Raw genomic sequence first — 12,139 nt, 5'->3', positions numbered from 1 at the left:
TCTTCTTGCCTGTCCCCACCCAGGGTAGCGTTTCTGTTGCTCGGGGCTGGAGGATAGGGGAGAGCAGGTTATCCAATGCTAGAGTGTCGCTGTTCTTACCAAGATGAGTTGATTTTCTTGAATAAATGTTTCTCTGCTTGCTGTATGCTCTTCGGACAATTCATAGAGACTTAAAATGTTAAAAATTTTTTTTTTCTTTGCCAGTTAGGACTGTTTTTCTAGGGAGATAATCTGAGGAGCTTCTCACCCTACCCCCCAGGTCTAGCTCTAACTTTTTGGAAAAAAAAAAAAAACTCTGCTTCTGCACAGATATTTTACCTTCTAGACCTCACTGATGCACACAGTCCTTTCCTTCCTCTGTCTGCAGTCAGAAGGCTTTTACCATAAACTCAGCCAATTGCCAGTGGAAGAAGAAGCAGTTTAACCTTCTGATTGCATAAAAGGCATTTAATTTACTTCAGTAACGTGGCTTTCTTTATAAATGAGGGAGAAATTTGTCTAACCTACCCAAACCTTACTTTGTTGGACAGTGTGAGTCTGTCTTTGAGGATATGAAGATAATTACCAGGAAGGGAAGTTTCTTTGTTCCCCTGGTGCAAGCAGTTCCCAGTGAGTGCTGAGAAGTACCTAGAGTTTTCTCCCTGACCCCAGTTACCACCCACACATCTGAATTTTTGCCACTTCTGTTTATAACACGCTGGTATCTGTATTTTGAGGGATTTAACCCCAATATCTGGTGCCCATGGGGATGGTCTCCAGCTGCTCTTCTGGGTAAGTATTCTGAGAAAATCCTATTTTCAGGAATCATAGAACATGAAGGAGCTTAATATAAGGCGATGGCTGGCCTGCCACCTGTTTTTGTGTGACCAGTCAGTTCAGAATGCTTATTACATTTTTAGATCATGGGGAAAAGTCCGAAGATGAAGAGTATTTCAGGACATGTGACAATACGAAATTCAGATTTGTGTCCATAAGTAAACTTTGGGACATAGTTCCGCTCACGTGTTTATGTGTTGTCTACAGTTGCTTTGATGCTATGATAGGGAGAGTTGAGTGGTTGCAACAGAGACAGGCCCACAAAATCCAAAATCCTTCCCACCTAGTTTTTTTTTTTACCGAACAAGTTTTCTGACCCAGTCTAAATATGTTTGAATGGAGCAGCATGAGTAATTTTTTTCTTCAAGAAATATTTTAGGGCCTAACAACCATGTCTCAGTAGGACTTAGAGATGCCTGACAAGGTACAAAAGAGAGAGTTTCAGGACAAGTAGTTAGTTGGAGTTCAGGTGGAAATAAGCATGCCATCTGTTCTGTAAGCAAATCTCATTCAGAAGGAAAACTTAAAAACATAGGTCACGTGGGTATTTGAAATGAGCTCCCCAGGGGTGCAGGTTTTCCCACAGCTTCTGTTTGATCTGAGATGGTAGCATTCTGACTGTGTTTTCTGTAATTACCAAATTTCTTTCTAATTTAGAAGACGCTATATTCCTTATTTGGTTTCTTGTTTTTGGAGAAAGTGTGCTTCCCAAGGTTATGTCTGTATTAACCTAAAATACTCAGATAATTCCATTGGCTGAGTTTTAAAAAATTAAAGAGAAGATCAGACGAATTATTTGTGGCATGATAAACATTCTTGAAAACTAAGTGAAGAGCTAGGAGTTAAAAAGTCTGGAATTTTAAGCTAGTTGCTTTTTGTGACAGTGTAGACGAAAGATTGATATAAGAATGTCCTATAAGGATGTATTTTCATCTTTCAAATGTGCTAAAAAATTGAGCACGATTCAGTGCTTTTTAGGGGTAGTGTTTATGCTTTGCAAAGGATCATAATTCATAGTCAAATTGTAAAGCTTTAGCATCCTTGTTTAAAACATCTCTAAGCTTAGTCACATTTATTGGTATCTGTTCCCTGCAAGACAGTTTTTACCCCAAAGTTTGTAATGGTTCACCTGTGGTTAAATGGCCAAACAGTAGGAGTTTTGCATCTACGCTGAAAGAAAGAAAATCTGCCTTCCCATTGCAGTTCTTGGTTATCATTGGGTCCAAGCTCACTCTTATTTGGGGGGCATGTAGGGAAATGATGTCACTTCCATGACTCCAAGCCCTAAAAGCTCTGCCGGAGAAGCTCAGAGACCTACACAGACCAGTTCTCCTTCCCCATCCTGCCAGCTTCCGCCTGCCCAATCCACGGCTGTGCTTCTGTGTCCATGACTTTGTGAAACATTTTTGTTTCTGTTTTCCAGGCATCTAGTGGAAATTATTATTTCATCCCGTACATCGTGACACCGTGTGCTGATTATTTTTGCTGCGAGAGTGACGCCCAGAGGCGCGCCTCAGAGTACATGCAGCCCAACTGGGACGCCATCCTGGGTCCGCTGTGTGTGCCCCTGGTGGACCGGTTTAGTAGCCTCCTCAAGGACATCCACGTGACCTCATGGTAATTCCCATTCGCCTTCAGCAGCCCTGGGACCTTTGCCAGAATTTTCCCTTCACGTTCATGGAGGCAGTAGACGCTTTGGAGACTGTAATGCCCAGGGAATGGGAAACCCCAGCCAATCCATTTTAAGTTCTTCTGGAATCCATTATTGTTCCTTGCTACCTCACTAAGTTGGGCCATTGAGGTGTAGCCAAAAGAGAATAGAAGTGGAGTTTTAGCAGGTGAGGGCTGAGCCTGTATCTGGCCCCAAATCCCCTTGTGACCTTGATAAATAATTCTGTGTAGCCATTTCCTCATCCAGAAAATAAGGACGTTAAGTCACTGTTTCCATGCTCTTTCAACCCTGGGATTTCCATGTTTTAAGATCCTTTCCGAACTTGATCTTTGTCCCCCCTGCCCCCAACCCCATGTGGCTGTTGAGGTTGTTAAAATGGCTCAGCAAGCTCACTCCCGTCATTAAGTTCTTGCGTTGAGTCAAGCCACAGGGCATCCTGACCTCAGGAGGTCTCGGGACGTGTTCTTTGCAGATTTCTGTCAGAGAAGGTGGGGAATACTCATTCAGAGGTGGGCAGGTTGGGGTCTGAGTCCTGGGTCAGACGATTTTGCACTTGGCAGCCTCGGAAAAGTCAGCTCACCTATCTGAGCCTCTGTGCTCGAGAAGCCATACCTTAAAATGTTCTTACTCTAAAAGTTGGAGGCCAAAATTCTCCACTAAACCCAAGGATCCAATGGTTGTGCTTACAGCCAGTTTAAAGGATTTACTCCTGTAAGTTACGTCACGAGAAGGATCTGTCCTTCCAAAACAAATGAAAATCCTGGCAGAACTGGCTTTAAATGGAAAGGCGCACATGTCCCACTGTGGCTCAGACGGTGCCTCCCCCAGCGGTGACGTGTTACTGTTGTGTCAGTCTGAGGTACACGCTTGCTAACAGTCTGTTCTTTTTCTATCCTGTCATCTCCTGTTTGGACTCAGAGTTTCTTGTGTGCACCTTAATGGGGAAATAAGACTAGAAACCCAGGTCTTTGTGACCAAATGCCAATGCAGACAGCAGATGGGGGACCTTTAGAGGCGCATTGCTGCAAAGCCTGACACAGTCCGACCTTGCACAATGAGCATTTTAGTGACATTTAGGGAGAAAGCTCTTCAAATATTAGCTTTTCAGGTCTGATGAGGAAATGCGCTGGCTTGAGTCTGCCATCTGAGCAAGGCCTTGCAAGAAGTGGGCTCAAGTCTGTTTTTCATGGAGAGAGAGAGAGAGAGAGAGAGAGAGAGAGAGAGATCAGTAGGAAAGCACCTGTTTTGGTGTCATTTCAAAGAACTCGAAATACCTGTTGGCTGCTTCTACCCCTTGAATGGTTAGTGAGAAGGTACATGGGGCTTCTGGTCTAAAACATCTGTACGAGGAATGGCAGATGAGTTTTTTGCTCAGGTGTCACTTCTGATAGATGGGTAAAGGCTGCCTGTAGCCTTGTGCTGAAAAAGGGTTTGAAACCATTTCCAAGTTCACATCGGTTAGCAACATCTTCCCTCATGACCACAGGCAGAAACGGCTACGTGTGTTACGTAGATGGTATCCCCAACCAATACTCAATTCAGTATTTTGCTTATTTACTTACAAGTGATAGCTCTTGTGAGGTTTGTTAGTTTATTAAAACTATTTTTCAGAATTAGCCTTGAAAACAAGACGAAACTAAAGTGTAACTTTTCACTTCTCAGGCTACACTAAGGACACTTTTATATCTTTGATGCCTGTATAGGCCACCAAATGGACAGTGGCTGTCACCCAACTTAATGACTCCTAAGATGGATGACAGAATTTTAAACACTGGTGGAATCTGTTAATTTGCTCATTGGGATGATAAGCAATAGACAAACAAGAAAATAAAAAATTAAAGCAACACACGATAATTTTATGTCTGAGCGCTTTCTGTGGGCACCACTTCATTCTTTAAATGTTAATTGAAGTCCTCTTATGAGCATGGGTGCAGGCTGCGTGCTGTATTCACATTTACTTGGCATAGTTGTAAAATTATTAAAAGTAAGTAACATTCGTTCTTATGTATTTGTCATTCTCTGAAGACTGTTAAATTGAACGTGCTCCTTTTTTTAAAGATTTTATTTATTTGACAGAGTCAGCCAGCGAGAGAGGGAACACAAGCAGGGGGAGTGGGAGAGGAAGAAGCAGGCTCCCAGTGGAGGAGCCTGATGCGGGGCTCGATCCCAGAACGCCGGGATCACACCCTGAGCCGAAGGCAGACGCTTAACCGCTGTGCCACCCAGGCGCCCCTTGAGCCTGCTCCTTTTTTTAAAGGTTTATTTATTTTAGAGAGAGAAAGTACAGGTGAGAGAGGCAGAGGGAGAGAGAGAATCTTAAGCAGACTCTCCACTGAGTGCAGAGCCCGATGTGGGGCTCAATTCCACAGCCCTGAAATCATGACGAGCCTACTCCTTTTTTTTCATGAAGAGCCTAGTTTTTCTCTCTACAGCAAAGTCCTCTCACTCCTTAACCAGTTGTTTGTAGATTACTGCTTGGCAGTGCCCAGTCTCCATTCAAACATTACTTGGAAAGTAGACGACATATTTAAACCAATCTACGGTCATTGTAAGTTGGCCTCTGTATATCAAATTAGATGATTTGTGAAGGTTTTAAACCAAGTGCCAGTTACTAGCATTGGTTCTCTGAGAGGCTACGATAAGAGACTCCAGTGTGGATTTGAGCTGCTTTCGATGTTTTTATACATCCCTCTTATTATCTACATGATCCCCGGAAGGAAGTTCTGTTTTACGTTGGAAAAGCATTCTGGCAGTCGAAAATGACCAGGGGAGCAGGAGTGAAAGACAAAGGTTGTCCATAAGCTTCCAGGCACAGCTTCTCGGATTGTTCATGGACAGGCCCAGTTTCTGGCTCTTGGCCAACTGGAAAAAGCTTTGTGATTTCGAGGTGGGGATACCTGATAGATTGACATTAAAGACGTTCTCATGATACTGTGTTTCGTGGCTTGGGGACTTGTATTTGGCTTTGTGATAATGTGTTAATAGTGGGGGAAATACACGGTTCGAGTAAGGTAACCTCTTGCTCCCTCTGTGTTGGAAAATCCCAGAGGGGATATGGGGGCTGAGTAGCAAGTCCTGTGAGTCCTCCAAATACTGACAGGGTCACCTTTGAAAATATTTCCAAGGTCCTAATGAACTGAATTTGTTGATGTTGAGTAGTTAGTTGCTACAAAAGGCGACTAGCAAGTAGGACCTGTCTCCTGTCTCTGCTGGTGCGGGGAGGCTCGGGGCTGAGAGAGGCCCCCATGTGTCCAGCTGTGTTGTAGCTATGAGCACCAAGGTGGTTAGAGCTGCCGAAGGAAACAGACTGGAGGTTTTCCTGTTTCCCTCTCCAGCACTTACTACAAAGAAACCTTGTTGAACGACATCCGGAGAGCCCGAGAGAAATACCAGGGCGATGAACTGGCTCGGGAGCTGGCTCGGATCAGACTTCGCTTGGACAACACCGAAGTTCTGACCTCAGACATCATCGTTAATTTGCTACTGTCCTACCGTGACATCCAGGTACGAGCCCCCTTCCTGGAGGCTAGCGCGTGGGGAACGCTTCCTCGGCCTGAGGACTTCATTCCTCGCGTGAAGCACTCTCCTACCCGGTGGACGGTTAGCTAACTGGTTTATAGGCAAAAGAGTTATGTGGCTAGGTCTTAGGTCCCCTAGCACGTCTGTTGTGCTGGTAACATTGGAAGCTTTGTCACATCAGGTGGCCACTCCAGCCGAACGTCATTCACAGTACTGCTCGATAAAAGGAACTTAGAATTTAACAGTTTAGATGCACTTTATGCGAGGCATTATTTCAAGCGCTTGGCGAATCCTAATTCACTTAATCCTCTTCACAGGCTTATGGGATGTATACTGTGATTATCCCCGTTTTACAAATGAGGCACAGAGAAGTTAAGTAAGTTGTCCAAGGTCACACAGCAGTTAACAACGTCAAGATTCAACTGAGGCAACATTGTCCTTGCTCTTTACTCCTCTGCTGTGCTACTTTCTGTAGGTCTTTGTCACTTTCTTCTTTACTGACCACCGCCCATCAGTGACAGCGAGAGTAGGAGTAGCAGAGGCACACCCAGGACCCAGGGAATGCAGATGTTTACTCTAAAACAGGCATCAGAGCCTCATGAGGAGTGCTTGAGACACGGTTTATGGGATGCGGTACCATGAAGGAAATGGAGCGTTTCCTCCCTCCAAGTTACATGCTGTCAAGCCATTTATAAGGATGTCTTGACTTGGTTCCCTTTGGGGGGAACACAAGACAGTGTGCCTTCCATGCAGAATTCTACAAAGCCATATTGGAGGTTGTTGACAACAAGTCTTTAAATCAAATTGAGAGAGGCACCCCGTTATGACCTGAACAAAGAAGAGTCAACTGCGGAGGGACGTGCGCCCTGGTGATAAACAGATGTATCTAATTGACTGTAAGAGCAGATGCTATTAGGGATTTTGACAATGATGAAATGATGGCCCAGAGGACAAGAGAATGCAAATGACCTTTTTTTAAAGTCTGTCTTCCATTGAGCTGCTGGCTTCCTTCTGCCTCTTCTTTTTGTAACCTTCCATTGGTAGGACTCTCGGGCTCAAAGGTAAGCCAGAAGCTTCTTGGAATACACTGCCACCTGTTCTCAAGCAGCAGCATCAAGGTGCAGAGCCACAGAATGGGCGTGGGCTTTCAGTGGGCAGTCCTCCTCACTGAACTGTGGCTGGCTGGCGGGGAGTTGGCCAGTCACCCTGATTGCAAGCCTGGCTGAAAGGGTAGCAGATGGCACTGCTCAGAGGGGACCCAGCTGAGACGAACACAGTAGCAATTTTTCCCTGGGTGATTATGCAGTTTAGAACTCTGGTTCTCAACCAGAGGACATGTGGCAGTGTCCGGAGACCTTGTTTCACAGCTCAGGGGTAAGGGGGAGGTGCTATTGTCCAGGCTACTGTCCAGGTCCGAGTGCCGCTTAACCTCCCAGAATGCCCGGGCCGGCCCCCACAGCAAGAATGATCCAGCCCCAAAAGGTCAGTAGTGTCAAGGTGGAGAAACCCTGGTTTAGATGAATTCAGTTATTTCTGGCAAAACGGGAAGGACCTGGCATGTTTGCTCTCTTCCTGTGCTAAGTGACTATAAGATTTCGTGTGTGTTTATATCTCGCTCATTTTAACCCACAGCTCCGCTCGTGCTGTTGGCTCTCCTGCACTCACTGCGTGGCAGCTTTCTGCGGGCTGCTGGACTCGCTTGCTTTTGTTGCCTTTGGATTTAGCCTCATCCCCTTGATCCCTTTGTGGCCTTTGATAGCTGGGATTCTTGGTCTACCTTCTCTCTCATTCATTTTAGGTTTTTTTTTTTTTAAATCTTACTCCTGTTGTGTTATAGGCTGTAAGTAACTTTACTAAATGCTGTCTGTAGGGAAAGACTTGTATTTAAATGCTGAGGCAGTCTTAGGTTGATACCATTCAGAAGAACCTGTGAAGAGCCGTCTGTCTCATGTCTTTCTCACCTTGGAACCTCTTGCCGACAGGACTATGACGCCATGGTGAAGCTGGTGGAGGCCCTGGAGATGCTGCCGACCTGCACCCTGGCCGACCAGCAGAATGTCAAATTCCACTACGCATTTGCACTGAACAGGTAAGAGTGAGAGTGGACGTATAAAATTTTGAAACATGCTGCCTGTTAAATTCTTCTTTCATTCAACCCTCACTGAGTCTGAGCCAGATAGGGTGCTAAATGCCAAGGTTATGAAAATGGGCAAGGCGTCTGGTCTTGGTGATCAGGGATTCTGTCTTTGGAACATATATTCCAGCCGTGAGGTCAGACGCGTAACTAAAGCCCTAGAGCTCAGAGTGATAAATGCCTCGATGAGGACTTGCCCCAAATGCTGTGGAAGCCTAGCAGAGGGAGGAAGTCATCCCACTTGGGGCTCTTAAAGAAGCTTCCCTGGGGTCTTTGGGGCTGGGTTTGGAATTCATACTAAGAATTACCTCACATGCAGAAGAGAGTGTGGGATGGGAGTGGTGAAAAGGCCGTTCCTTTCACACTAAAAACTTAGTGTCCTTTGTGTGCAGCGGGCCTTCAGGAAACATCCGGGGCGACTACAGTACGGGATGCATGGGAAGCAGACGTGTGCCCTGAGGCTAAGTGTGGAGACTGGGACTGTGTCTCGAAAGGACCTCATATACATGAATAAGGGGTTGATAGTATCTTGCGGACTGTGGGGCACTGGTTTAAGCAGCTGGATGACTGTTTTAGGCCAGGAGAAGAGGGTGTTGTCTTTATTGACTAGTGTAATCTGAACTTCGGAGTACAAATGACTGGGCTACGTGGAGTTTGTGAGACTTGGAAATTCCTGCCTGGAGAGTATGAGCCTCAGAAGCTCATAGTGGCTTCCTTCTGGCTGAGGGTATTAGTTAAGATGCTGTAACAAAGAGACCCTGAATGCAATGATTTAAGTAAGATGGAAATTTCTCTTTCACCTAGCAGCGTAGCAGTGAGTGGGCCAGACAAGTGGCTTAACACTGCTCTGAGAGTTGTCCAGGAACCTGGTTTCTGACTATTTTGTAGTTCTGGAATCTGCAGAAATGTTATCCTCTTCTAGTTGAAGCTTGGTCACTACTACTCTGTATTCCAGTCTATGTAAAGGGGGAAAGACTGGAAGCTCAGGACAATTTCCTTTAAAGCAAGTAGAATTAGCACAGCGACACTGCTACTCAGATTCCATTGGTAAGTATGTAGTCACATGACCCCATGTAGCCAGAAAGGCAGCTGGGAAATGTAGTCTCTACCTGGGCAGTCATGTGCTCATTCAAACTTTGCTACTGTGGGTTTGTAGGATAACTAGGAGTTGGCCAGGTTGAACCTCACAATATCCCAGATGCCTGAATGTTTTAGTCCTGCAGTCTCCCTTCTTCCTCAGATAAGATACAGGAAGGGGAGCACCATTAGGTAAATATGGTGAGAGCCATGCCCAGATAAACTTACTGCTGGATCTGCCTTCTGCTGGGGTCAGGAATTGGTCATACTGAATCATAAAGCAAAAACTCTGAAGGGGGGTGGTATTCAAACTTAGCCTGAGAGCCAGAGAGTTCTGGCACCTCCTCATCAACCTTCTGTGGCCAACATCATCCACAGGGAATGAATAAAGTGAGCGTAGGAGTTGACCTGAGTGAGAGGACTCTTGGGTCTGGTTTCTCAGAGTCTAGGCTTGGCTTCAGCAGCTGGATTCAGCTACACGTTGTGGGTTTGCCACTGGCAGCATCTGCAAGACAGCGTGTGTGCTCGGGAGCCCATGGCTTCAGGAGTCTCATAGTACACACGCCGTCACATCTCTTTCTTATCGTGAAGCAAAATGTACACGCAGTGAAATGCATAGATCTTCAGTATACAATTCGATGAATTTTGATAAATGGACATACACTGTAAACAGCACCCCTATCACAAAGGAGAACATGTCTATTCCCTCAGAGAGCTCTTTTGTGCTCCTTTGCAGGCAATCCCCATCCCTTCATAGACAACCAGTGTTGTAACATCTGTCAGCATAGATGAACTTTCTCCGTCCTGGAACTTCGTATAAATGGAATCACAGACTGTGTATTCCATTGTGTCTGTGTCCTTCACTCGGCGTCACGTTCGTGTGATTCATCCGTGCTGTCGGATGTATCGGTAGCTCGTTGTTTCCTGTTGCCATAGAACAGTCCATTGTATGGATCTACCACAATCGATCTACCCATTTGATTGCTGATCAACCTTGGGGCTTGTTTTCAGTGTGGGGGTGCTAAGAACAGCGCTGCTATGGTTAATCTTGTGCATGATTTTTGTACATATATGGCGCATTTCTGTTGGGTACATAGCATGTGTCCTGCTCTAGTAGATACTGGCAAACAGTGACAGTCAGGATTTTTATTCTTTTGGGAGGGGAGGTTTCATGGTCTCTCTGAAAATGTGCCTGCTCTCTCCACACTGGTCTTTAAATTCAGCGTCCCAAGGCAGGGAGCATTGGGAAGGGCACCTTTATTAAGCTTGAAAAAAAAGTCCTGTAACTCTGTTGGGCCAAAGTAGCATGCCCAGTTTTATTTATACTTAATTATACTTGATTGGCCCTTGATTTATAAGGATTAAATGAGTTACCACTGGTGATGTTCCTGGAAGGATGCCTGGCACACTGTAAGTGCTATAAAAAACGGTTCGTGAAATAAAAACTGAGAGGGTCATTTAAGTCAGACGGAGTAGAGGTAACTGTTGTCAAACAAAACGGTCTGATTGCCATCCACTCGAAGTAATAAAAGAGAAAAACAGTTTGTGAAATGGAAAACCAGTATCTAAGGGTGATGGGTGTGGCAGGATGAAGAGATCCCCAGACCAGTGCGTTTGCCGGCTGGAAGCAGAATGGCTGGGGTGCACGCCCCAGAAGCGCCTTGCTCTCTGACGGTGGTGTTCTCCTCCTGGGCCCCTAGTAGACGGTGGCTCCGTATTATAGGCCAGGCAAGGTGTCAGCAGATTCACAGTCGGATTTGACACTATGTACGGTTTTGAGAAAATGTATGGTGTCACCTTGTGTCTATAAAGGGGAGTATAGTGATGGACAGGTCATTTTCGTGCATTACAGTTGACCTCTAACTCTTAGGAAGCGGAGCAAATCGTGGCCATGAAGCAGTTACTGAAAGTTGGCGGTAATGGATGATGTTTGACCCTCAGACGGCAAGGGCTCTCTGCTCCTAGCAAAGCTGGCTTGAGCCACCTAGCTTTTCCAGCTCACTGCCCCGCAGCTGCATTCAGACGCGCGTTCGGAGCAGCTTCAAGTTTGCTGTGAGCAGTTGAACTGCTTGCCACTCGTGCCATGGAATCCTGTATGACTAGTTTTTATTTGCTGCTGTTTTCACAGCCAGGAGTTTATTAGATACGCAGCCAGAAGAACCTGACCAGGGATCCAGGCAGCAGGCAGAAAGATAGTCTGGAAGAAGAGTACTGGAATCAAAGTAGTAGGTTAGGAACAAGACTTGCCCGCAACAGAGGAGGAATGTTCTCATATTCTACTCCCTGCGTCTTCAGGTCAAGACTGCCAACTCCAGCACAACTCAACTCCTTGAATTCCTCAGCGTGTGGAGGGGAAGCTGAACGCATGTCACGTTGATTGTGATATCTGACGTATCACTCTAGGAATAAGGGGAGTGATAGAGGAAAGTACTCTGCGGGGCCTAGAAATGCATGCAGGGGCGATGGTAGACGAATGTTACAGAATCCAGCTGGTGCCAGGGAGGCTGCAGTCTTGTTCCAGAACCTACAGCGGTCACTTCATCCTCCGCCCCAGGGGCTATCCAGCCACGTCCTTGCTCGGGTGGAGGGACACATGCCCCCAGGAGGGCAGCGTGGGCTCTTTGTCTCTGCCATAACCGCCAGCATCCTTTTCTTTGTTTCTTCTGTTTATGTTCACTGTTCTCTCTCGCCATCTTAATTCATACATTTATATGACCATTCTTTATTAGGTGTTTGTCAGAAGTAGAAAAATGATGACTTTTCCCCACTTGTAAAGCGCACTGGTCTCTGGGTCACTAAAATCGTGTTGCAAAAAGAGGACGGAAGTTTGTGGTGATCATTTTCCTGGCAGTGAAGAGAGACAGGAATCCTGTGAATTTAAAAGAAGTCACCTAGTCCAAACCCTTCATTTTAGGAGGAAG

The 12,139-nt window shown here is 45.8% G+C and overlaps 1 protein-coding gene across 2 annotated transcripts in view; it reads left to right on the top strand.

Annotated features, from left to right (window-relative positions):
* The window catches only part of MAP3K15 (mitogen-activated protein kinase kinase kinase 15), a 117,549-nt gene that overhangs the window by 36,204 nt on the left and 69,206 nt on the right, over positions 1-12,139 (top strand). For both annotated transcript variants that reach the window (XM_026480221.4, XM_057310416.1), the window contains exons 4-6: positions 2,240-2,433; positions 5,824-5,992; positions 7,990-8,096. In XM_026480221.4, coding sequence (XP_026336006.1) covers positions 2,240-2,433; positions 5,824-5,992; positions 7,990-8,096 — 470 coding nt within the window. The remainder of the gene's footprint in view (positions 1-2,239; positions 2,434-5,823; positions 5,993-7,989; positions 8,097-12,139) is intronic.

Source organism: Ursus arctos, chromosome X (assembly GCF_023065955.2).
Source record: "Ursus arctos isolate Adak ecotype North America chromosome X, UrsArc2.0, whole genome shotgun sequence".
NCBI lineage: Eukaryota > Metazoa > Chordata > Mammalia > Carnivora > Ursidae > Ursus > Ursus arctos.
The sequence above is the reverse complement of the archived record's forward strand: the minus strand, read 5'-3'. Positions and strand labels throughout refer to the sequence as shown.